Source organism: Rhynchophorus ferrugineus, unplaced genomic scaffold (genome assembly GCF_030347505.1).
Source record: "Rhynchophorus ferrugineus isolate W39M unplaced genomic scaffold, kcgeb_rfMv2 rfM9, whole genome shotgun sequence".
NCBI classification, from domain to species: Eukaryota; Metazoa; Arthropoda; class Insecta; order Coleoptera; family Curculionidae; genus Rhynchophorus; species Rhynchophorus ferrugineus.
Window position 1 is genome coordinate 33,769,560 of NW_027472588.1, and position 26,042 is coordinate 33,795,601.

The following is a 26,042-nucleotide window of genomic DNA, read 5'->3' on the forward strand; positions in this document are numbered from 1 at the left end:
TAAATTAACATGAACAGGCCGTAGTTTCACAGGCTTATCTCGAATAAATAACTAAAAGGAATCTGGTAAAATATTGGGTGGATTTTTGGATGATGATAAACAAGATTTTCTTTCGAAATATTTATATAATGGATTATCGTTGTGACACTATTCGGTTGACAATGACATTATTGCTATAGATTAATGTATTTCGGCTTTAATCGCGTTTTGTGTCTCAATGTGTTAATCTGGGAAACGCTGAAGATTTATGATGACGAACCAACTGATGTATAAAACATATGGCATTTTGTTTGAATAAATTTTGAAGATTATTTCATTTGAAATACTTGAGAGTGAATATACACTATATGTGAATATAAATTATTAATGTTATTCATCAAATAGTTATAATCAGTGTTGGGAACTATCGACTGAAATCGACTATCAACTGTTTACTAATTAACTACTTTTTACTATCGATTGTTTCAGTCGCTATTTTTGGTTCGACTGATTTTACTACTGTTTACCAGTGACTGTTTCAGTCGGCTGTTTTCAGTCGCTATTTTCGGTCCGACTGATTTTGCTACTATCTACTATCGACTGTTTCAGTCGTGTACTTTTTTTAGTTACTATTTTTGGTTCTACTAATTTCTTTCGACTGATTTTTAACGTTCCGGCTCATTTCATTCATACAAAATTGTATTTAAAATTTATGCTCATATAGATTTATATATAATATATATAGTTTTACAATTTTTTGGTAGTTTGCTTGTAAACAACAATACATTGCATATTAATAGAGCAACATTTTGGAACGATATTTTTCAACATGTTAATATAATAGGGTAAAAATATTAAAATTGTGAATGATAAATAGTAAAATACTCTTAACTGTTTTTATGGCAATAATAGGTAATATTTGGATTACTCTCTCGACTTTGTTAAAAAATATTTCCGTTCAATAATAAATAAAGCAAGACTTTATTTTAAAAAGCTCTAGTAGTTATTGTGCCATAATTTTTAATTATGCCATGAATTATTTTTTTTCTATGATTAGGTATATGCTTAATTTTCATGTAGTATTTATGGTTATGGTACTTATTTAGTTTTTAGGTTTTGTTTAAGTGTATTGTGTTGTTTATATTTATTATAGTATATTATTTAAAAATAGTAATTAATATATTAAAATATCATAAAACATTTGTGGGGTACTATTCCATCCCATAGAAAAGTTCCATTCCTTTTTACAGATTCAAAGAACATTCAAATATAAAAGTAATTCTAGTTCGTTTAAACTGAAATTTTTCATTACAAGTTAATAGTATTCAGTAATTAATTTTCTCCTTTTCTATTTTAAAGTTAGTACGTGAACGAATATGTACATCTCCGTCTCGTTTATACTACCATTGGAAAATATAAACATATAAAATTAACTGCTCCAAGCAATTGTCTCCGTCCTTTCCTCCCACAATTTATACAAGAAAGGGTTCATACATCTTCGTCTGACATTACGAATTTAAAAAAACAGTCGAACTGTGCATTTTACTGAACTTAGTAATTACTGTTTTCAGTCGCTAGTTTTTGGACTATTTGCTTCCACTGTTTTGCGACTATCGACTGTTTTCAGTCGATTGTTCCCAAAGCTAATTATAATACTTAACAAAGTGTTAAATTCGAAAAAAAAAAACTACTTAATTTTCATGAAAATGGAAAATTGTATTTATTCAAATTGTTGACCATTTGATTCTATACATCTTGCCCTTCTTTCAGACAATTTATGGATACCGTACGAGAAAACTGTTTGTGCTTTCAGCAAAACCATTCATCGAGCCATCGAGCCCCAAACCTCTGCAAGCACGTGTCCCACTGGTGCCAAACTTCTATAGTCAAATGCTTTCAACGCTTCTTTGTCCTGTTTTGCTCTATGAGATGGTGCGTTATCGTGCTGTGATATCGCTTTGCCGTGTTTTCGGGTTAAAATTGATTTTTTGTTGTCGGTAGCGATCACTATTAACTATTTCACTAGGTTTCAACAGTTCGTACTATACCACGCTATTCTAGTCTCACCAAACATAGAGCATTGTCTTGCAATCAAGAAAATTTGGCTTTAGAGTCGATCGGCCGGTTTTGCGCTTAGAGTATTTAACAAAAATGCATTTTATTTGTAGGAATGACTTACGATCATATATTTGAAGTAGCATTTCACGACTCAATCGCTGCTTGAGCCACATTTAATGCTTCTGATAATTGTTTTTGAGTTTGGTTTGTTCATCCAATAACTCTTGCATTTTTGTCTCTTCAAGCTTTTTCGGTCTACCAGAACGTTCTTTATATTGAACATCGAAATCACCACTTGTGAGATTTCGAAACCATCCCTCACATGTTTTTAAAATTAAAGCATGTTGACCGCAAGTTTTTACCAGCAAACGATGGCTTTTTCTTTTCCTTAAACACGGATAGTAATACGTGCCTCAAATGAACATTTTCAGGCACGAAACTTGACATTTTCAAAGAGGTATAAATCTATGATGGGGTTATATTCGCAAAATATCACATTAATAGCTTTGAAGCTTGATGTCAGTAGAATAAAATGACACATGTATCTAATCATAACTTTGCATACTTAAGCCTAGCGACATCTGTTAGGAAAATCCATAATGACTTTTTGGTACACCTGGTAAGTGTGTGAATCCAAAATAATACTTTATCAAGATACACCTATAATTATCGCCTTCAAGAAAAATTAATCTATCTTTATAACTTTGATATTTGTCGCTATCTCTTTAGTCTACACAGAAAGCATCACAGCACTCATGTGAAATACTTCGTCAATGGTGCAAGAAGAACATTCATTATAGTCAGTGTTAGATTGGTATTGCACCTAAGAAATACTTTTATTAAAGGGACTTGAAGATATATTTGTTATTTTTTAGATAGCTTTGTTTAAAGATACCTAAAAAATAAATTAAATTAATTTGATTAAAAAGCCGTAGGATCTGTTGGATCGTTTGTTGATAAAAACCAACCAATCAATCATTATATTTGGGTTTATGGAGTTCCAAATTGAATTTGTGATACTATGTATGTCAGTGTCAGAAGCACTAAGGTTGCCATTATCGAAATAACACTATTTATAAGAATAGACTGATGTGCCACCCTTTAATTGTATTTTATTAGGTAACACAAGCAAGCAAAATAAAACAATACTTGCACTGTTTACCATTTTATGATTATTTAATTAATGTAGGTAGAAATATCGTAGATATTAAACAATTTTTTTGAATACACTACAGTGTTAAGATTTGTAAAATACAAGATTTTTTAAAAAGGCAAGGATGGTTGAAACGGTTAGACGTGGCACCTTCACCAAAATAGGGCAATAAACAGACAATTTCAATTGCTAATTCAATTTTTGATACTTATTTTATGTAAACTTAATACAATATTTGTATAAAATAAATAGGAGAAGAGGTTTTATTTCGTTATCAGTTAAGTGTTGATAAATACATTTACTATAATATTATATAATAATCATAATTTAAATATAATGCTATATTTTATTTCACAGAACACTTGATGAAATAGTATCAAGGAAACTCAGTAAACATATTTATTTACCGGTCCTTTTAATTTTCTGGTTAATTACCTGTAATTGTAATGATGAGAAACTGGCATTGCATCATGTATTGCTGCCCGTTATGCAATTTGTTGCGTTTTAACGTAGTGCGTCGAGAATTTATCGAATTTTCGAAGATGCATTATATATATATGAGTAATTAATAATTGGAAAGTATTTGAAAGTGCATGCTTCATACTTTACGATAGAGTAATGGAATAGAGTAATAAAATATCAAAATTTCCTTGTTTTAGGCGACAATTACTTTTAATAGATTACACATTAATGAGGCATGGATAAAGAGTGTATAATGTTTATAAATTACGTAATTATATTGTAGTTAAATTAAATGTACCGCCAAAAAGAGATACATTTTATAATTTGTTTCTGCTCATATGGTATTTCCTTCCAACCCTAGCACCTTCGCCATTATATAAGATAATTAATATAGAGCTTTGTACTTTTTATATTCCTTTTTAAAAAAATTTGACCTAGTAATTTATTGACTTTCATTGTATTTATATAGCATTTAGAGTCTTTTCTCAATGTTTGTTTCAAACGTCTCAATTAGAATGTATACCAATATCTACTGATGGCTCAGTCCAACTTAAGGGCATATTTCTTCATCCTAGATTTTTTTCGGCTGGTCATTACTCTTGAAGACTAATAACATTTAACTTTACCTGGTATAAACTCTAGTGAAATCTTCCAGTAAAAAAATAATTTTCAGTCTGATATATAACTAAGAGTTTCATGTTTCAAGTAATACTTGTGTAGTGTAAAGGGGTAAGAGTATCGCAGATTCAGCTGTAATATCACCAAAACTGGATTAAAGTTGCTCAGAGTCCCATAGCCATGACCTATTGCAATCACGAAACGTCCATGCTCTGAAAAACACCTTTATTCAATTAAATCCATCTCATTGCGGTTTAAGGTGATCACGGGTTTCATTAACGTTGGATAGAATGGACACTATTATCTCTTAGGTAAACTTTACACGTTTCGTAATTTATTTGTGCAGTAGTTATAATATAATGATATATAATTACACTATATAATTATTTACTATATTATATTTCTAATAGTCATAAGTGCTTAATAAGATGAGTAAGATATGTAGATGTTATAAAAATATATGATAAAATATATGTTTATTAAATTAGAATGTACATTATGATTTAATTCTTTTTCTATACAATCTAGCAACCTGAAATAGTGATATATTATTGGACTTTCCCCGTATTTATATAGATATGTCGTTATAATATAACAAATTATTATATAACATTTCCAAATATAGTTAATTTCAAAAATATTTATATTTCTCTATTCAAATATATGTTAAAAACGATTGTTATCCCAACAATTAACCTTGGAAGATTATGAAATTTAAATGGAATATAAAGTATACTAATTAAACATTTTTAAATAATATTTATAAATATAATAATATGTCACAACTCCCCATCTCATTTGAATATTAATTCCATACAATTTATTGTGAAACAGCTTTAATAAAATACATCTATATTAATTTGTAGTGTATTAAAAAAACTAGATGTTTCTGAAAACATAAACATGTGTAATTCTGGTTGCAGCTAGATAAAATTTTTTTATATAAAACTAGTCATTTATCAGTTAGTTAAATGATTTAATTTGATTACAATAAATATGTAATAATAATAAATTATGATAGAATTATAAATATTAAAGATATATGAGCATTTTACAAATATTTGTACTATTATCCTGATTAAATTATTTAAAACATTATTATTAATCTACAGTGGCAATCCACCACCAGCCAGCGACGATACAGCTTCAACTGGCACATCATACAGCTGCTTGATTTCCTGCTTAGCTCTGTATCCGTTTTCGTCGGAAACATAATTGGTTATGATCTGTTTGTTCTCTGGTGAAATGAATGAAAACGTGCCATGTACAGAGAGAATATCCTCGCCATCTTTCTGCAATAGGTCGCCAGTTTCTTCACGTAGTTGTCGATCATCAGTCACATATCTAAGCAATAGATTTATATTAGTTACAATAATGTATGTTGGGATTTAAAGGGTTTTATCATTATCAATCTTTATTTAGCAGTGATAATAGATATTTATTACGATTCTGTTAATTCATTATATAAAATTCTGTTGTTAAATACTTCCGAATTTTATAAGCATCACGAAGCAACATTAGATATCCTCGGTGAACAATTTAGTTCTGGCATATCCTTCTTTGATCTAGAGGAATTTGGTTGAAGGTTGAATGTTATTAATACCTAGATACAATGATAACTTTTGGTTAAAGAAAACTATGTGCTATTGTTTTGGCTAACAATGTCACAAACACTCATCCAAATGGGATTTTGTTAGGAATTTTGGTATGTTTTAGAGATGGTGATAATAACTTTGATCGTCGCTTTTTATGTATGAAGTATGAATGAATCTAGGACCTACCATCATGCTCACGAATCAGGATTAAGATGTGATGTGAAGTAAATTCATAAACAAATTGTTAGCATCAGTTTTTAGTGTATATTCTTCATGTAAGCCTGAATTCTTTCGACATGCAGCTTATTTTAATAGCTGGTGTTGAGGGATATACGATCAATAAAACTGCTACCGTATATGGATTCATAAGTTCGCTGAAGATATAGTTGGGGAAGTGCATTGAAGTACGGTTGTCGGCCACCGAGAAAATTATCGATATATCGGAGAGTATATATTGACACTTTTAATAAACACTTACAATTAAGTACGAAAATACAATAAACATTTAAAATTATGTATCAATTTAAAATATTTATTAAAAATAATTAAATGTTTTTATAATATTTATGAAATATGGTTTTTTTTTGAAAAACTATTGAGAAATGTCGGCTTACAAAAATAACGATTTTTTTTTCAAAAATTTCGATATATATATCGATATTTTTCCGGTATCCCTACATTGAAGCTAAAAGAAATAGTACTTAAAAAGAAACTTAATATTTCAATTGTTACGAAAGTAAAAGGCCTTGTTCATAAACTACAGAAAATGCGACCAAAACAACACACCGAACTATTAAAATCATATATTACAACCAGAATGTTTAGAATCAAACAAGAAGAAGCTTACTCTACAATAAAAGGTGCTAAAGCAGGTGTACCACAAGGAAGTGTACTGGGGCCAATGCTTTATCTACTCTACACTTGTGATATACCACAAATAGAAAATATTACGATGGCTACGTTGCTGATGATACTGTGATTATAGCTGTCGGAGACAATAGTGAAGAAGCCTCACGAAAATTACAATAGGCAAGTGACAATATAAACAATCGGACACAAGCTTGGAAAATAAAAATTAATGAAAGTAGATCTGTACATGTGCAGTTCACCTATAAACAGACCGCACAAGCACCAATAACATTAAATAATACTATCATTCCATATAACAACAACGCTATCTTGGAATATATATAATATCTTGGAATGACTCTCGATGCAATACATCGCTGAAAGGAACATATAAAGAAGAAAAGAAAAGGAACTGGAATTGAAATATAGAAAAATGTACTGGCGAATTGGAAGAAAATCACAATTAACAGTACATAATAAATTGTTATTATATAAGCAAATACTAAAACCTATATGGGCATACGGAGTTCAATTATGGGGATGTTCTGCAAAAAGTAACATAAATCAAACACAAATTTTTCAGAACAAAGTCCTCAGAGGTATTGTGAGTGCACCCAAATAATATAGGACTGATTATCTACATCGAGACCTTCAGATACCCACAGTCAGTGAAGAAATCAAGAAAATTGTAAGGGGGCATGAGGAAAGACTGCATTCTCATACGAATATTGAGATATTGCAACTATTGCATACCACCAGAATAGGACACAGACTCAAAAGAATCGAACCATCTGATCTTGTGTAGTGTTGTGTAGTGAGGTGCATATAATAGAAAATATAACAGTGACATGTATAAACATTATTTCACCAGAGACTGAGATAGGGCTGATGGGTCTTCCTAGTTATATACCTAGATATAAGTTATTATAAAGACAAATTGTAAGTTAGACGGAAACGACTAGTAACAATATATTAATTAAATAATAATAATAAAAAATATTTCAGTTTTAAATAATTCTTTAGTTCCATGAGATTATTGAATATTCTATAATTTAAAAAAATAGCAGTGTATGATCCCATTACTGGGGGACTGTTAAGGCATTTATCAACATAAGTAGCTAAAAAACCTAGCAAGCAGGTTTTATTGCTTCTAACAGTTGTTATAAATTTGAAATGCTAATTAATAGTATATGTCCCGTTTTGATTACTCAACTTTTGTCGCTTTTTAATAAAAACCTCTCATTTAGTCAATGTAGAGCTTTGGGAAATGAGATTTTTGTGCAAGACACTGAAGCAAGTGATTTTAATATGATTTCCGAAAGTGTTTTTTTGTTAACAGTGGATCAAGCAGCTCACACAATTCCTTTTGAATCTTGTCATAATTATTATTCCTTGGAGTCAATGCGGGAGTTGAAACCATTTGTGTAGTGTTTTCGGACTACATTTTTTTGCATATTATTGTTATACTATATCTGCAATCATTCTTGTTCATTTGGCATCATTCATAAATGCAAACACATTTTTCTGAACATTTTCGCTATTAATTGATGCAGAATCCAATTATCCAGAGCTTCTGTGTCCACTCCATTTGAGTCTTAGTCCAGTCTTACTTGAATACTTCAAATATATCTTATAGTCGATGTTTAGTTCCATGGTAATGTATTTGCTGCTTTTTCTGCTTATTTTTTTGCTTTCTAGAAATAAAAAATCAAAGTATGGCCTTCTGGAATCCATTTTTAAAGGGTAATAACTTTTTAATAAATGACACTACCTTTGTATTTAGGATATTTTGTGCACTGTTACCTTTCAAAGGCTCCATTGCATGGTTTCTTTGAATGAATTTCATTGGAGGTATGAGACTTAAAGCATAGATTAGAAAAACCGGAAATAAACTTTCTTCAAAATTTATATATGTTAAAGTTATCAAGTATATGTTTATCAGATGTATGTAGTCATCTATTTCACACTCTGATCATCTAATAGCTTCGGCATTTTCAATAAGGGTAATAATAGGCAGTGGTTAAAAATGTATCTAAACAGTCAAAGCGCCAAAACATTTGCCGGTTTATAACTTCTAAGTATTATTATAATGTTTTGAAGAATTTTGCAGACGTTTGACAACAAGGCGAATTTTGTTTGCTGACTCGGTTACATGTTCGTATGTATTAGACAGCATTGTATCTCTTTTTAACTAGAATAAAATAAGAACGAAAATATTGTTTGATTTTAAAACGATCTTACAAATTGCGATAGGCAATACATTTGATATTGTGAGGATGTGAGTTCACTGTTATTTTGAATGGACTATAATTCTAAAGAAAATACTGACATAAAAAACAAAAAACAACCATAATTATTTTATGACGTACACATTAATATACATTTTATATAACATATTACATCTCTCGATAACATATTACATCTTGGCTTATATTATATTTTTAACAATGCCAAAAGGCAGATTTTTGAAGTAAACTAAAATAATAGATTTCTATCCAAAGACTCTATGGATACCAAATGTAAATACATATATCGTGATTCACAATAAACATCTATCAGTATAGAGAGTAATGTGTAGAAACATATCCAGTATATACGAGGGTCACTATTTATATTTCGGGAATAGTAAAAAAAAACAAATAGTTAAGCGGCGAATATATTTTTATTGTTTTTGTTGTTTTATTGTTTTTCAAAGTACTCGCCACGATGATCGATACACTTTTGCATACGCTTAAACCAATTTTCAGAGCATTTATTCAATTCCGAATGAAGTATCTTCAAAACATGATTTTTGAAAGCTTCAATAGCTTCTAATTACCGATGGAAATCGTTGGTCACGCAGTTTATTTTTCATGGATGGGAACAAGAAGTCATTGGGTGTCAAATCAGGGCTGTACGGCGGATGATCCATCAATTAGATGTTTTGAGTGCCCAAATAGTCTCTTGTTTGAGCCGATGTGTGAGAGCTCGCATTGTCATAATGAAGAACAATTCGGCGTCTCTTGTTTGTTTTCATTATTTCACCGAAGACTTCTGGCAATCAAATGGTTATGTACCAATCATAATTTACTGTTCTATGATCCTCTAGAGGCACTGTTGCAATATGACCAGTTTTCCCGAAGAAACAGACCACCATTTTCTTTGAAGTGCTTCTTGCGCGAACATCTTGTGTTGGATTTGATTCATCTTAGAGCACCCATACAGTCGACTGCTGCTTACTTTTGGGCTCTTACGAATATATCCATGATTCGTCACATGTCACGATTTTATAAATCTCTTTCCAAGCACCGCGATTGAATTTCTTAAGCATTTCTTTGCACCAATCGATACAAGCCTTTTTTGAACGATTGTCAATTTTTATTATGTGGTGGGATCCAACACTAACATAACTTTCGCACAGCTAAGTGTTCATTTTTAATCGCATATATGCTGGTGGAACTAATGCTTAGGGATGCTTCAATCTCACAATAGGTGACATGACGATCTTGCTTTATCATTTCGCACACGGCATCGATGTGTTTTGGCACAACAGCCGATTTTGGACGAGCTTCACGAAACTCGTCGGACAGCGATCTACGACCATGATTGAATTCACTAAACCAGCGATACACGTTGGCTTTTGATGGAACTTCATCGCCAAAAGTCAAATTAAGTTGATTGATGCACTCCTGTTCACTATTCAGTTCCATTTTTTGCCGAGACGAAACTTTCAACTAAGTATAAAATAAACAAATAGTGTCCGTGCGACAAAATATTCTTAGTACGTATATTGTCAAAAATGTCAAACTTTACGATGGAACCGTCAGATTGGCTCACATGACAACAGTGTTACCAATTCCCAAAATATAAATAGTGATCCTTGTATGTATTCATCTATTGAATATTTATCAAATGCTGAATCTTTTTAGGCCACCTAATAGAAGCATCGAAACTCAAACCATTGTTTGCTAAACAGAAAAACCGAAACAATAAAATGATTTCACCTATTTGATAGCAATAAAAACGACTAGATCATCTCTTTAAAGGTCATGATGGGTATAAAAATAACATAACATCAGATGAGTACAAAGAAATTAATGAATTGAATGGTAACAGGTATAAATACATTACTAATATATATAATCTGAAAGACGAGGAAGAGCAGCGACTATCGATGAACAATGCTTTGAATAATATATATTGCAACATTTTTTCACAATTATGCTTAATTGAAACTAATTTATAGGCTTAATATATTTTATTTTTATTTAAATAGATAGCAGGATCCATAAAATGTATACCTAAATGAACACGGGTATCAAAAACTTTAAAGATACCTATATTATTACACTATATCTGTGCCTATTCATACATTTTTAAACTCAATATTTATTATATTTTACATTATCTCTTTACTATATTACTTTTCAATCTATAACAATATTAGTAAGATTTTAATAATGCCAATTAAGGTATATTTATTTATTGTGTAATTAGTAGGAAACGCAGCACAAACTAAATAAGAATATAAAGGATGTAAACATTTAAACTACACTAGAATTTACTGCTGCTTATGTGGTTGTTGGCAAACCATAAAATAATCAGGAGTAGTAGGAGTAGGGGGTATATGGAACAGATGTTGCTGAATCGCTGCAAATTGTTGGGCAAAATTACTCTAATTAATGAAGATTTTCACCTTCATGGCTACATTAATCGTTAAAAGTACTACATTTCTACATTTGGTGTTCTGAAAACCTACACGTGATTGTCACAAAGCTGAATTATAAATAATACGTCACTATTTATTGGGAATTTTATGCGGCGTTTTCGAAAATGTGGCCTGTGAAGCAGCAAGTACTCGTATTGATATCGCCACACGAATACTGAGTCCTTTCTGGAGAAATTGAATTGAATATGTATGTGAATGATATGTAATTTCAGAAAGATGGCGCCAAATGACATTCAAGTTAAGGAATAATTCCATAAAATATTGAGAATTTAGAAGTGTATCTTAAATGGGCGCATGCGATACAGTGTATTAGTTTATTAATTTGCCGCCAGGTGGCTCGAGGTATAAATTTTGTAGCAAAGCTGAAATTTGACACTTTCTGCTTTCAGAAGCCTATGCTAAAAATAAGAAGGCGTAGTATACGTATGTTTATATTTGGTGGAAATGATTAAGCATTTAATGGATATTTTGGACTTTTTTGGTAATACTATGCTTCCCATAGAAACAATTTGATTTATAAAAAAATAATTTTGGCGTTTTTTTGACAAAGCTTTTGTTGAAAGAATCTCTTTCATTTCAGACTAAGCAAACTTAAAAAATTTATGAACTTACGTGTAAGAATATTTATTATTTTGTTAACTGCGTTTTTATGGTTCTTTTTTAGTTAAAATGATTTGTTTAAATCTTAAGATATCTCAAATGTTGCGTTCCTGGATGTAGCGCCATTTCAAATATAATACACAGCTTTCCTAGGGACCCTGATCTATGCCAGAAATTGATTTTAGCAATAAATAATGAAAAACTGATGGCAATCTCTTGTGAGGTCTTAAATTAGAGCAAAGGGTTTTTAATGTACATTTTACACAGGATAACTACAAACCGAAATATAGAAGAGCATTGCTTAACAGGGACATGGTTTCCAGTTGTTATTTACATTGTAAGTATTTTATTATGTTAATTATATGTAACTGATTTGTAAAATATAACAAGCCTCCATTTGTGCTTTGGAAAATTACAATTAAAAAATAACTGTGTTGTCTAAATTTTAGGATAACCGTATATGTTATATTTTATATATACAATATTTTGAAAGAGCCCAAGTATACATAAATACACTTATAAAGACTATAATTAATTAAACCTAAATTTTCTTTTAAATATATCGTCTGTACATATGCTTTTAATTATCAAATAAATAACTATACTGATAAAATAAGTTTAACTTACTTAAAATAATATCCAGTATCTCTTCGTTCGTTTTGATAATCAACGATTCTGGACTGATGCTTCTGCGATTGAGAAACCGACAGTAAAATCATAAACACCAAAACACAACAATTTACTAATGTTTTCATTGTGATGCTGTTGTTCTACTTTGTTCTTCGTAACTGAACGTTTATGAAAACGATGTCGAAAGAACCTTCTTCTGTAATTCGTTGGCTGATATCTTCTGAAGAGCTAGAGGTCAACCAGATTGTTTAATATACATCAGATAGATAAAAAAACAGTGGTTGATGTAGATGATGACGGTGGAAAAATTAGGGCTTAATATCACGAAATCGAATATGGCGCTTCGGGCGATTCAATCTAATAAAAATTAGCTATAGGGTGTCCTAGAAACGATCATGCAACCAGGTCAATGTCAAGTTTCAATAATCCGATCAAAATAGGTGATTATTATTAAGATTATGGGATAAAAAATAAGTTTTGAAATTATGTTTTTTATCTACAATATATTTTACATTATCAAAAAAAAATATTTGAAAAAACTAAAAAATAAGACAGTTTAGTTAACTATTAATATTATATGATGAGATTCAGTTATGAGATACATACATTTATAAAGTTACATTTGGTGTTTAGAGAAGAAAAGGAATATAATAATAGGGGATTAAAAATATATCTAAAATGGATATTTGAAATACTCCCATTGTAATTATATACGTTAATTAGTCATTAAATACAGTTTCAACTAGAAACACAGAAATGTTTTTATTATTTTGTTCGTAAATTAAATTACGGAAATTAAAGAAATTAAACTTTTTATCTGTAAAATGTGGATACATTTTTTTTTATCCACTCTATATATTTTAACTTTCTTTATATATATTTATAACGGCATTTTCTGTTTTGCATTTTTTTTTGATATTCAGTGTTCTTTGAACCTGAATGAAACTGAATTTGAAAAGAGAAAATGACTCTTAAGATGGGCGGCGTATGGCAAAATAGAGTGTGTTTACAAATATCATATCATAGAGGAGTTTAAGATAGATATTTAGTGACTTTTCACGTTAACAAAAAAATGTTATATTGTTTTTAGTCACGTCAACCTCTTGGATTTTTTAGTGACTGGACCTACAGCTTAACGTGGGCTCTGAACCACGGTAACTGGCGAGTGACCAACTTTAGAAAATCATCCAAGAAGGCATCCGGTCTTACCCAGCCTGGTTACTGGCGTGACTGGGATAATTTTACTTGTTGGATTTTACGTTCTTGCCTAGGACAATCACAAATATCAAACAATTACAAACATAAATTTACGACCATGCCACAGCAGGATTCGAACCCGGGACTATCGCAACCGTAGGTGGACCGTCCTGTCGCCTTTACACTTCTCACGTTATTAAAAATGAAAGAATTATTCGTTAATTTAATTATATTTAGAAATTGTTTGTTAATATTGTTAATGTAATCTAGATCAATTCCAGTGGTCAAAAACGAGATTATAAAATAACTTAAAAAGGCAAATATTTAGGCAAATAAAAGGGCTTCGGCGGTACATATACTAAAATTGGAACGATACAGAGAAGATTAGCATGGCCCCTGCGCAAGGATGACACGCAAAATCGTGAAGCATTCCACATTATTATGCTCGGTTTCGTTGCCTCCTTCTTGGCTTACTGAAGCTTTCGGGTCAGAGTGAATGGAGTAACATCATCAACATATTATCAAACTAACGGTGTACCTCAAGGCTCATGCATCAGCCCAATACTATTCATTATTGCCATGAACTCCATTAACGAAGTCATCCCCACTTACATCAACGCCCGAATCTCTGCGGGTGATGTGGTTATCTACAACAAACATACAGACTATGAGCATAGCCAATTCCTATTACAGAACTGCCTCGATGAATTACTCACGTGGGCAGGATGGAATTGATTGAAGTTCCCAGCTGAAAAGTCCCTGAGTGTTCATTTCTGTAGATGGAGGAGCTGCTCGCGAATAGCTGCACTAATGACGGAGGGTAAGAACCTGATAAATAAACCAGAACACAAATTCCTTGGCTTGATGTTTGACCATAGGCTTAACTGGTCCCCACACATAAATCATATCAAGGATAAGTGTGTGGCAGACATACGCCCATTGAAGACCCTCTACAGTAATTGGGGAGCACGTAGAACATCATTAAGCAATATATATCAGGCGCTAATCAAAAGCAAAGACTATGGAAGCCAGTGCTACATTACGGCACCCCCTTAATACGTGAAGAAACTGGATCCTGTCGAAAACGTCGCTATGAGAATCATACTGGGAGCATTCCGCGCTGGTCCAGTTGAAAGCTTACAGTGCGAGGCACAGATCTCATCACTAAAGTCACGGCGAGAGCTCCAAATTCCATCCAGAAATGAACCAGTTCACTACCTTTGTCCCACGGAAAACACTGACTGAATCAATATAAAGAAAAGGCACATACGCCCTTCATCAGTCTTCCAGGGGATATGCAATTGAATGATGATTACGATCTCAGATGTGAACAGTGGAATCACTACTATACCACCATGGCAGTTCCTAAAAATACACACAGAATTCTCTATGAAGGCTTTGCATAAGGAAACAACTAGTCTCTCTACAATAAAAAGGCTTTTTCGATAGATAATTAAAGTGAATTATCCGAATCATCTTATCATCTACACAGATCAAAACGAGAAAACTTTGTGGGCGCCGCTTACACTTCTAGCCTACTTGAGAGAAACTTTTGGCTTCCATCACTAACTAGCGTTTCCTCCGCGGAGCTGCTGGATATCTATATGGCCCTATGTACCTTGGAAGAATCATTGATTAACGGATCGATATTAATTGTATATATTAGAAAGGGCAAAAGTATATATTCGACATGTAAATTGATATCAGCCACGCCATTAACCAGGCTGGGTAAGACCGGATGTCTTTGTTCTTGCCTGGGATCACTTACCAGTCAGTAGGCTTAATGCCGACGACTGTGGTTCCGAGCCCACGTTAAGCGGTAGGTCCAATCCAGATAAACCCTAATTGGTAAAAAGGAGACTCTAAAATATAACAAAATAATAAAATTTAATCCGGCCCTTATTCTGACAAGTTCGAATAATAAATAAATTCATATCATAAATCCTGAAATAAGATCTATTTATAAATCTAAAAATCTTTCAATTTGCTATACTATTTATAAATAACATCGATTAATTATTTCTAGTAAAGATATATCAAAGATCCTTAGACAATATAAATGGCATTGGGCTATCAAACTGAAAATTAATTACTAAAATGCCACCAAACTATATTTATAACCAGAAGAAAAAACATCTTTGGATGATTCCTTCTACTACAATAGTATTTTATTCTAGTATAACATTTAAAATCTTGATCTTAACCAGTTGATAAATTATTTGAATTTTTTCAGTTCAACCGATACGATGTTGTTTAAATTTTGTCATGGCTGACTATCAACCGTAGTTATTCTACGCTTAAAAATAGTGAATGTTGGCATTTAAAATGTTAGCAATAATAATAAAAGTGTCATCGAGATGTTTTATGTTTTGGGTTTTTGAGAGAAAATTATGGAATTATTAAAAAATCTAAGTACAACCAATGTGTATTTATACTGTTACAAAGAAGTTATTGTTCATTATTTAAATTAGCAATAATATTTTAGTAAGGTAATGTACATAATTTTTTTTGGATTCTAAGAATATTCTCCTGCAAATGTTTATTTATAGTAACTAATATGATCGAATGCAAATTAAATTTATATATTGTGGATTATTGTTGATCGTCTATACTTTAGAGGTAATATTTATATTTTTTTAGGATTATAAAAATGTGTATAGTGTTTTTAAATTAAATGATAATATTCTCATTAGTTAAAAGATTATACTTTTTTATTTAAATGGCAAGTAGTTTAGTTGGTAGCGCAGTGGTTGATATCAAAAGATAGTATGTACATTTTCTGTAAATACAAGTGTTGAATTGATAAAAGAAACAAATCCTTCAAGATTACTTAACTGAAGGGATTCTTAGGTTTCATTTTCGCGTATTCTCCACTGCGCACACACCATACTTTTATAATAAATTAATACAAAAATATAAAATAAAATTAATACAATAATTTTTGAATATTCCTTATATTGCTTTCCCGAAAGTTAGTAGTTTTTTATATATTAGTTTTACCACTTATAAACAAAATTGCAATTAAAATGTTATTGTATATTATCATTTCATATTTTTTCCAAGAAGCTGTATTTTACTTTTGATATCACATAGTAAAGTGATGCCACTTAAATTTAAAGTCAGTGGGGGTTTTTTGTTCGTAAAATTGATTGAAACAGATTTTAGCTCCCGATCTTTATAATTTTTTCGCCATTTTTTAGTCAATTTTATTATTTTCTTGCAAAGTGCTTGAAGTTGCTATAAATGCTTTTTAGTTCTTGCTCATTGCTGAAGGTACTGTATCATCCACGAATGTAGCTATAGCAATTAACAAGGTATACTATCAATATAGAGCAGATAGATGATAGAAGATAGAGATAGACGTTCTAAGAAATTGTCTTAATGCACTCCTGCTTGTATTTATTTTAATTAAGAATATTCATGTCTAATTAAGAAGAGTCTGTTGGAGATACAGTAGATTAAGATTTCTACATATCTGTTCGGATACATTTTGTTTACTTTAACAGTCAGTTTGTGTGTTAACACAAACAAAAGCTGTTTTTTCCACAACGTTCAGCAATGCCTATTATTCTGTGGATTTGACTCTGAGTATTTTTTTCTGAATCCAAACAAGTACATTTTGTTATTCATTTTAGGTCTTTGAGTAGTATTCCATCAATATATTTGAGACAATTGTTAATAGAGGAATAGGGCTGCAACATCTATTATAACATCGATTAGTTGTTTAATAGACTCTGGTATCATTGGTATCCCCGTCGTTTTCCGGTTTGCAGATACATATATAGATAGTCTAAAGGTTGCATTAGATAGGCAGAAAAACTCATTATAGCTTTTATAGGCATTGTTATTGGCATTATGGCTATCATATGTGATCGGATACCAATACTTTATTTGATTTTAAGTTTATCCTTATTTTCTTGGTTGGTTTTTTTTAGGATAACTAGTGTGATATTTTTAGACATGATGAGCTCTGCTTTTTCTTTATGCTTCTGGTCTATGACTCTTTTTATAAGACGAATAGATGTTATATTAGAATATATTTATGATAACTAAAAGATGATCAAGGAAACTTTCGTACAGAAAAGCGACTTTGTAACCATTAAACGCTAAGAATATATATTAGGATCTTTGGTGCTCATTCTTGAGTATCTTGGTTTTTTTTTATTCTGGCCTAAAAACCGGGCGGTGGAATGCATGACACATACCTGGCCGCGGAGACTTGCCCTGGAGTGACAAGTTGGACCGGGTTATGTGGGACTGCCTCTGGGCTTACCAATACACTAAACCGAAACCGTCTCACAGTTGACCCCTGTGGATCACTACTGCTACTGCATTAAATTTGGGGATATGGCATCCGCTGATCGGGCAGCCGTTATTGGGCACGAGGGCCCGACGATTCTATTGATTCGCGAACCTGAGTTAACACACAACTGGATACTGTTGTATGGGGGCAAAAGTTATGACTGTAGCGACGGATGAGGTCCTTTCAGCCTGGAAAAGGGGGGAGCTTGGCGGTGACGCGGTGCTAAGCTCCCAGCATGTCGACCAGCTCGCGAACAAGTGCGTTTCCAGAAGAACTTGAGCTGAGTTGTTGTTTGTGGAATGATTGAGATATAAAGTGCTTGATTTCTGGAGTGTCAGTTTTCCTATAAATTTGATTATTTCTGACAAACTATGGAGCGTTTAATATTCTCCTGAGGAGCTTATTTTGGAAAACTTGAAGCCGTTTGACTTGGTTGGGTGTAACAAACTTGAAGTAGACATTAGATCCGTAGAGGAGTACGGACCGAATTAACATCTTGTAAAATAAGCATTTGATGGAGATGGGAAGTCTGCTAGAAGGGCAGATCAGAGAAGATAGCAGATTTGCTATCCCCGAACCTTTTTGGATTGCTTTCTGGGTTTGGGAATGACAACCGAACCGCCGGTCGAAGTGAAGACCTAGGTACGTGACGTTATCCAGCCATGGAATTATTGCGGTGTCGATCTTAAGTTGCGAGACGCGCAGTGCGTAACGCTTCTTGTGGAAAATGATGGCCTGAGTTTTCAGGGGGTTGATTTGCAACCTCCAGAATTTGAACCACTTGACAGCATGATCGAGCTGCTTATGTAAACGTTCATGAATTGTAACTCCGAACCTGGCGGCCGTGAAGAAAGCAGTGTCGTCAGCGTAAAACGCTACGTCAATGTGCTCTTTTCTCGACAGATCTGAAATAAAGAGGTCAAATAAGGCTGGGGCCAGCAGGGAACCTTGAGGTACGCCAGCATCGATTTGTTTACGACTGGAAAGTGATTCCCTGATCTTGACCTGGAAAGATCTGTCCGAGAGATAGGACTTGATGAGAGCGGTTAGGTCTTCTGGGAGGCCTAACCGCACGCACTTTGCGATCAATCCGTCGTGCCAGACCTTGTCGAAGGCTTTGGATAGGTCCAGAAGAACTGCTCCATGCTTTTTACGTTGGTCAAGAGTGTGATGGATGTGTGCGGCCAAACGGGTAGCCTGATGGACGGATGAGTGGTGAGCGCGAGAGTATCTTCGTTAGAAGGCTCTATTTACTGATATCATGGAGTATGGACTAGAATAAATTAAAATCATTTGAAGTAATGTTTGGTGAATACGAAGTGTAAATACACAGGTTCCACAGGTTTTGTAAAATGCTACCAAAAAAAAAAACGAATTACTTAAGTTAGTGTTGCACGATTTATCTGTTGATAATTCTTTAATAACTGTAGGTAATTTAAATTCTCTTACAATATTGGTCTTTCCTAACTTTTTCGTTTAGCAACTGAACTATTCTCCTGGTTTAAATACATCGGACTTATAGTGATTCTCTAAATTCGGTTCGGATATTTAAACCAAATTGAAGAAGACTTTAAAAACTATTCAACTGTTTTTAAGAGTAAAGATAATTTTATTATAAAATAATATGATACGAACTGAAGGGGATGAAGCTTATTTGTAAAAATAAGCGACCGATTTGTTTTACTTTTTTGTTTATCACAGTAACATAATTGTGTGGGAAAATGGTTGTATGAATAATTGCCATCGCTTCTGATGGCTTTGTTCAATTTAAATATTTCTGAATAAACTACATCTAAGTTTTGGTTAGAGAAATATTAGTAACTGATCGAGATATTGATCAGGTTGTTACCAAAGCAGTTATTAGCAAAAAAATATCTGGTTTTCATCAATTAAAGTAATATCGTTTCTATATTAATACATTTTATCTCTTCGTCGAGTTTTGGTAAGGGCGTTGACTTCAAGTTAGCGTATCTTATGATAATTGATTGCCGAGGCAGGTAACATTAGCGTTTAAACTAGAAATGCAGGCATAAAAACCAAAACTAATCGTGGTTTTTTGATTATATAACGTATGAGCAGAGGTGGTCAAGAGTCAAGAGCTGATAATAATAGACTTTTTGTTTGTATTAAAAAAAACAAGTTGACTTATGTTTCTTGTTTCCATGCGGTGGCCTTCACTGAATTGTATATAAATATAAAACACGTTTCGAATGATCAAAATAATTTTGCCGGTAAAAATTCATTGACGTCCCGTCATGTTCAGATTGACATTAGAAAGTTTGGTTATTTATGCCATGATTTGCATGGTTATAGCTCAACCGACGATCGATTGTTCCCAATACAACAGCAGGTATTTGTAAAATTAGTTAGAGATGTTTTTAGATATTAAAATGCGTGTTTGGTGAAGGTTCCTTCTAATTAGTTAATCACTTTCTTTTATAATTTATATATCTCTACGGTATGAGTGGGCGCTAACGACGGAAAAATAGCAAAAGTAGAAGAAGAAAAAAACCGAATACATCACTGAATTCTTTCGTTATTATTAATAGTCTTGAGGGTACCATTCACCATAATATAAATAATCATATTTGCTTTAGAAACATATTGGTTCCAATAAATCAAAATCTCTGTATTATTGCGTGTTGAAATTCTTTCATAGTGTCTTTAAAAATATATTATTTAGAATATAATCGAAAGAATCGTGCATCATCGTTGTATAAGAAGTGAATTTCAATTTCCACTAGACACGAGCAGCTACCCCAATTGGTTTGATCATTTTATTTTATCAATTTCAGCAATAATAGGTCAATTGAAATTGAAATTGTCCCCGGCCTGACACATAGATGGCGCTACTAGATTTAAATCCATATGTTTTTAGTTAGCCCTAACCCTCAAAAGATGCGTGTATAAATTTGACAGCTGTCGGATCATTAGTTTGTGAATTATAGCTTCTTGACTGAAGCAACTTTTGTTATTGTGAAAAAATGGATGATTGTTAATAAAATATTACTTTTTGAAGGGAGAAAATACAGTTGAAGCAAAAACTTGGGTTGATGCCGAGTTTCCGGACACTGCCCCAGGAAAATCAACCCTCAAGGATTGGTATGCTAAGTTTAGACGTGGTGAAATGAGCACCGAAGGCGGTGGACGCAGTGAACGTCCAAAAGAGGTTGTTACCGACGAAATCAACAAAAATCCACAAAATAATTTTGAACTACCGTAAATTGAAATTGAATAAAATAGCAGACACTTTAAAGATATCAACTGAACGTCTACATCATATCATTGACGAGTATTTGGGTATGAGAAACCTCTGTGCAAAGTGGATGCCGCGCGAGCTCACTTTTGACCAAAAACGACGACGAATTGATGATTCGGAGCAGTGTTTGAAGATGATCAAGCGTGATAAACCCGAGTTTTTGCGTCGATATGTGATAATGGATGAAACATGGCTCCATCATATCACTCCGAAGTCTAATCGACGGTTATCCGAGTGGACTGCACATGATGAACCTGCTCCAAAGCGTGGGAAAACGCAACAGTCAGCTGGCAAGTTTATGGCCTCTGCATTTTGGAATGCGCATGGAATAATTTTCATTGATTACCTTGAAAAGGGAAGAACCATCAGCGGCGACTATTTGGACCGTTTGAAGAACGAAATCGCCGAAAACGGCCGCATTTGAAGAAAATGAAAGTGCTGCTTCACCAACACAATTCACCGTGTCAAAAATCCATCAATTGGGCTTCGAATTGCTTACTCATCCACCGTATTCTCCAGATCTGGCCCCCGGCGTCTATTTCCTGTTCTCAGATCTCAAAAGGATGCTCGCTGGGAAGAAATTTTCGTCGAATGAAGAGGTGATCGCCGAAACTGAGACCTATTTTGAAGCAAAGGACAAATCGTACTACAAAAATGGTATCGAAAATTTGGAGAGTCGCTATAATCGGTGTATCCTTGTAGGGAATTAAGTTGATTAGAAAAAAATAATTTTGCCAAAAAAATGTGTGTTACTATGATAGGCCGGGGACTTTGCATTTGACCTGTTATATTACATCTTATTGATTCCACTAAACGGCTGTGATTCTGATTTGATGTTTGTTTATGTTGCAGATTATTGCTAAAATATTTTCTTTCTGTATTGTTAATAGAGCAGATTATAAATCAAAGAACCCCTCACATTATATCTGGGTTTCAGATCGTAAGGGAACTAATTTCTTTTCTGATTTCGTATTTGTAAAGCTTTAGCTTTATAGGCGTTTGCTTACTGTCGATAGAACAGTGAGACAACTAATTTGGATAATTTTTGATTTATTTGACAGATTCAAGTTAATCTAGTTTGCTAAAATATAATTTTACTTAGTGATTCTTTTATTCATATTAAACTACTGAAATAAAACGTGATATAAGCATATAAACCAATGTTATTTGTTGTTGTCCTGTAATCAAATGAAATATAACGAAATGAACTATAATATGTAATAGTAACTGGTTAATATTTAATAATTTATGTTTATATAGACTTTTTTTTTAAAGAGTATGAATTAATTTCTAACACTTACCAACTTATTAATTAAAAATTAGTATGTATTATAAATAAGGTTCTCTAATAATTAACTATAATGATTGGTTAGAGTTGAATCAACACTCAAATTAATATTAAAAATAAATTATTATTTATAATTTGTGGGTTTTGGTGGAAGTATAATTAGGGTGAATTATTTCTCTAAATAAATTCAAGCTTTCGTCACTTGGAACTATTGTTCTCTAGTTTTCTGTATTTCCCATGTAGTCGTTTTCTTACAGGGAAATTATTGTAATATCAAAATATTTTTGTAACCTTTCTGATAATTTGGTGTAAATTTTATGATGGTTTCGTTTGCTTTGCAACTCTGTCACACTTGGTTGTAATCTTTCGCAATTGTAATTATGCAGAGACAAGAGTGTTTATTTCGACAAACTATAATTATCTCAGTGTATTCCAGTTACAAGGTTGGGGAAGATTGAATATTTTTTAAAATCGTCCCTGAATTGGTAACTTTAGTCAGTAGGTTTTAATGCCAAGGACCGTGGTTCGGAGCCTACGTTAATTACTAGCTCTATTAGTTAAAAAGCAGGAGATATAGTGAGGCAGACATTTCACAACAAATAAAAATAACATTTCTGGAAATGGTGATATCTGGGCTCTATCTTTAGTGAGAAAAATGTGTTCTTCCTAGCAAAATGACTAAATGATAGTGCTTTGGTATTAATAAAATTATTATAATTGTATATATTATAATAATTGTATTTTGCTTTGGTATTATATTGTAATGTTGTTTATATTTATTCTTCAAAATATTATTGACCTAGCAAGTTATTGACCTTTTTATTTTTTAATATAAAATACGTCTTGCTATATAATAATAAATATTAAATTATTATATAGTCTCCATTGTCCAGTATTGTTATTATATTCCTATTCAGTCCTGCTTGAGTTTGTCTGGTCCATATCTTCCCAGGTATTTCTTTATATCTTTTAATATGCTTATTATACAGGATACAGTCAGTTATTATGGTTGCTCTTATTCAATAACAACAAATTGACTTTGGCAATATTTTTTATGATCATGTGAACCTAAAAACAAAGTCTACTGTGCAATACAAAACCGTAAAATGGAAATAAGAGTATGCCTACATCAATACGTACCTATTAGGTATTATATCATCAAGAATTTGGCATGTTTAATTTTAGTGAGTGTTTAGATATTGTTCGAGCTTTCATTTTTCTAATTTTTATATTTTGATCCTATGATTGAATATCTGTGATATCTGTTTTGCAGATTTTAGAAAGCTTTTGAATTGATTATGATATAGTTTTTTTGGGAAATGTACTTTTTCATGTTATTATTATATTTGGATTATTTCTATTACATTTTTGAAGAATATTATTATAAATTCTCTTGATTTTTTTGCGAACACTTGATACATTTGGTATAACTTTTATTTTATGTTTTGTTCATGTGGATTCATTTTGCAGAATATTTAGCAAATGAACAACAATTTCTTAGGATAATGATTTATGAATATGGAGCAATAATTGACAGGATTGTTTGCAATTTCTTCATCACAAAGAATGTTATGTTGATTTTAAACACTAAATAAAAATATCGTAAAAGAATATATTTTTGGAATCATCGTTTATACACTGAACACGATTTACAATTAAATAAATATTGTTTATATTTTTTGGAGATCATTGCACTCTGCATCTTGTCTAGACTTGAATTGCATCTTATTTGTTTCTCCATTATTATTAAATTACTGAATATTGTATTATTCGTTTTGCTATATTATTATTTATATTGAAGGTAACAAAATATAATATATGTTATTCTATATTTCTTTTCAATTCGTCATAACCCATTATCGTTAGTAATAATTTAAATAGATTTCAGAGTTTCATATATTAAATATTGGCAACATTATTACAAGTATGGCTTCCATGTTGTTTCCAAAAATATTATTTTTTTAGATCTGAAAATAGCCAACTTGGATCACCTGCAACCCCTTGCGCCGATTACCAAACAACTGAAAAACTTTATATTATCGGATTCCCACCAGCAACCCATAAACTTAGTGGGGGTGGTTTAGGATAAGAAAATTGAAATTGTAACAAACATGCATAATAAAGAAATGTTTCATTCGTTGGGCCATTATTAAACTGAATCAGTTGTATTTTTCCGATGCTGTAAGACATTTTTTTAAATTACAGTGAATACATTACCTTCAGATGTAACGACACCAAAGAGATATATTATTGAATTTATTCCTGATCTCGATAGATTATGCCAACCAGGCGCATTAGGTTAAATATCCTTTAATAATGAGTGTTCCTTTTACCAGCGCATTCGCCATTGTACAGGTAACAGTAAAAATACCTTCGCCAGAATGTCGCCAATAAAATACTACTAGAATAAAAAATATGTTGGTCATTATTATTTTAGTTGTCTTAAAATACGGTATCAAGCCTAACAATGTGAAATAATTATACATATTATGTAAAAGAAACTAAGATGTACTAATATATAATTGATACTCAATGCTCAAATGCCAAAGGAAGGCACTAAAGCTAAAAAGCTGATATCAACCCAAAAGAGCACAGTGCTAAAGTGTACACGTGTAAAAATCTATCAAGAAATGGAATTGCAAGCTTATTAAGATAATTAATACAGTATTACGACTAAAACATTATCCTATATCTTTGGAAGATGGCTGAAATTATTATGATTCTTAAACCAGGAAAACTAGGTAATAGCTAAGGTATTTGAAAAAAATTGACTAGGTGTATAGAATCACAGACATCATTGAGAAATCCTACGTAGATAAGAAAAAGCTTTACTCAGTTATATTTTTAGACTTCGACTTATCCATAAACTTCAGAAAATGTTACCAGAGTATTGCAAAATTCCTAAATTATAATATCACAACTAGAATATTTAAAATCAAACAACGCAAAGTCTATTCTACAAGAACAGAAGCTAGGGCAGATGTACCAGAGGGATGTGTACTGGATCAAATCTTTTCTATCTCAACCTAGGAGTAATAATATAAATAACAGCACCAAAACTTTGAGAATAAAACGTAATTAAAGCAATTCTAACCATACGTTGGGTGTTTTCCTACACAAATCTAACATTTCTTTTAGCCAAACAAGCTGTATATATTTTGTGAATAACTATTTGATTGTAAGGTATAATATTGACCTAATAAACATCTTATTGTATTTTAATAATGATTAATTTTAATAGTTTACACTAACTTTAAGAGATAGGTTCTATACATGGCTACTATTAAACCTTTAACCTTAGGTCTTGGAAGACATAACCCATAATTTAAACAAAAAAGCGTCG

General features: G+C 32.0%; 1 protein-coding gene, 1 long non-coding RNA gene and 1 other non-coding gene across 3 annotated transcripts; 2 read left to right on the forward strand and 1 right to left on the reverse strand.

The window, feature by feature from the left end:
* Positions 1–5,225: 5,225 nt before the first annotated feature.
* Positions 5,226–12,854, reverse strand: LOC143203089 (larval cuticle protein 16/17-like). The gene is made up of 2 exons (XM_076415205.1): positions 12,650–12,854; positions 5,226–5,614 (listed from the first exon to the last, which is right to left on the reverse strand). The coding sequence occupies exons 1-2, from the start codon at positions 12,775–12,777 to the stop codon at positions 5,377–5,379; spliced, it is 366 nt and encodes a 121-aa protein (XP_076271320.1). The 5' UTR covers positions 12,778–12,854; the 3' UTR covers positions 5,226–5,376.
* A 1,333-nt stretch (positions 12,855–14,187) lies between these two features.
* LOC143203275 (U6 spliceosomal RNA) lies at positions 14,188–14,290 on the forward strand. The gene has a single exon (XR_013007301.1). It is a non-coding gene; the product is annotated as a U6 spliceosomal RNA (small nuclear RNA).
* A 6,054-nt stretch (positions 14,291–20,344) lies between these two features.
* Positions 20,345–24,858, forward strand: LOC143203080 (uncharacterized). Its single transcript, XR_013007279.1, has 2 exons — positions 20,345–20,502; positions 24,665–24,858. It is a non-coding gene; the product is annotated as an uncharacterized LOC143203080 (long non-coding RNA).
* The last annotated feature ends 1,184 nt before the right edge of the window (positions 24,859–26,042 follow it).

Bases quoted from the DNA above. Each gene is read 5' to 3' on its own strand.
- LOC143203089 (XM_076415205.1), bottom strand. From the start codon at position 12,777: ATGAAAACATTAGTAAATTGTTGTGTTTTGGTGTTTATGATTTTACTG. The intron at 5,615-12,649 runs GTAAGTTAAACT...TCTATTGCTTAG, and splicing joins GATACTGGATATTATTTTAA to ATATGTGACTGATGATCGAC.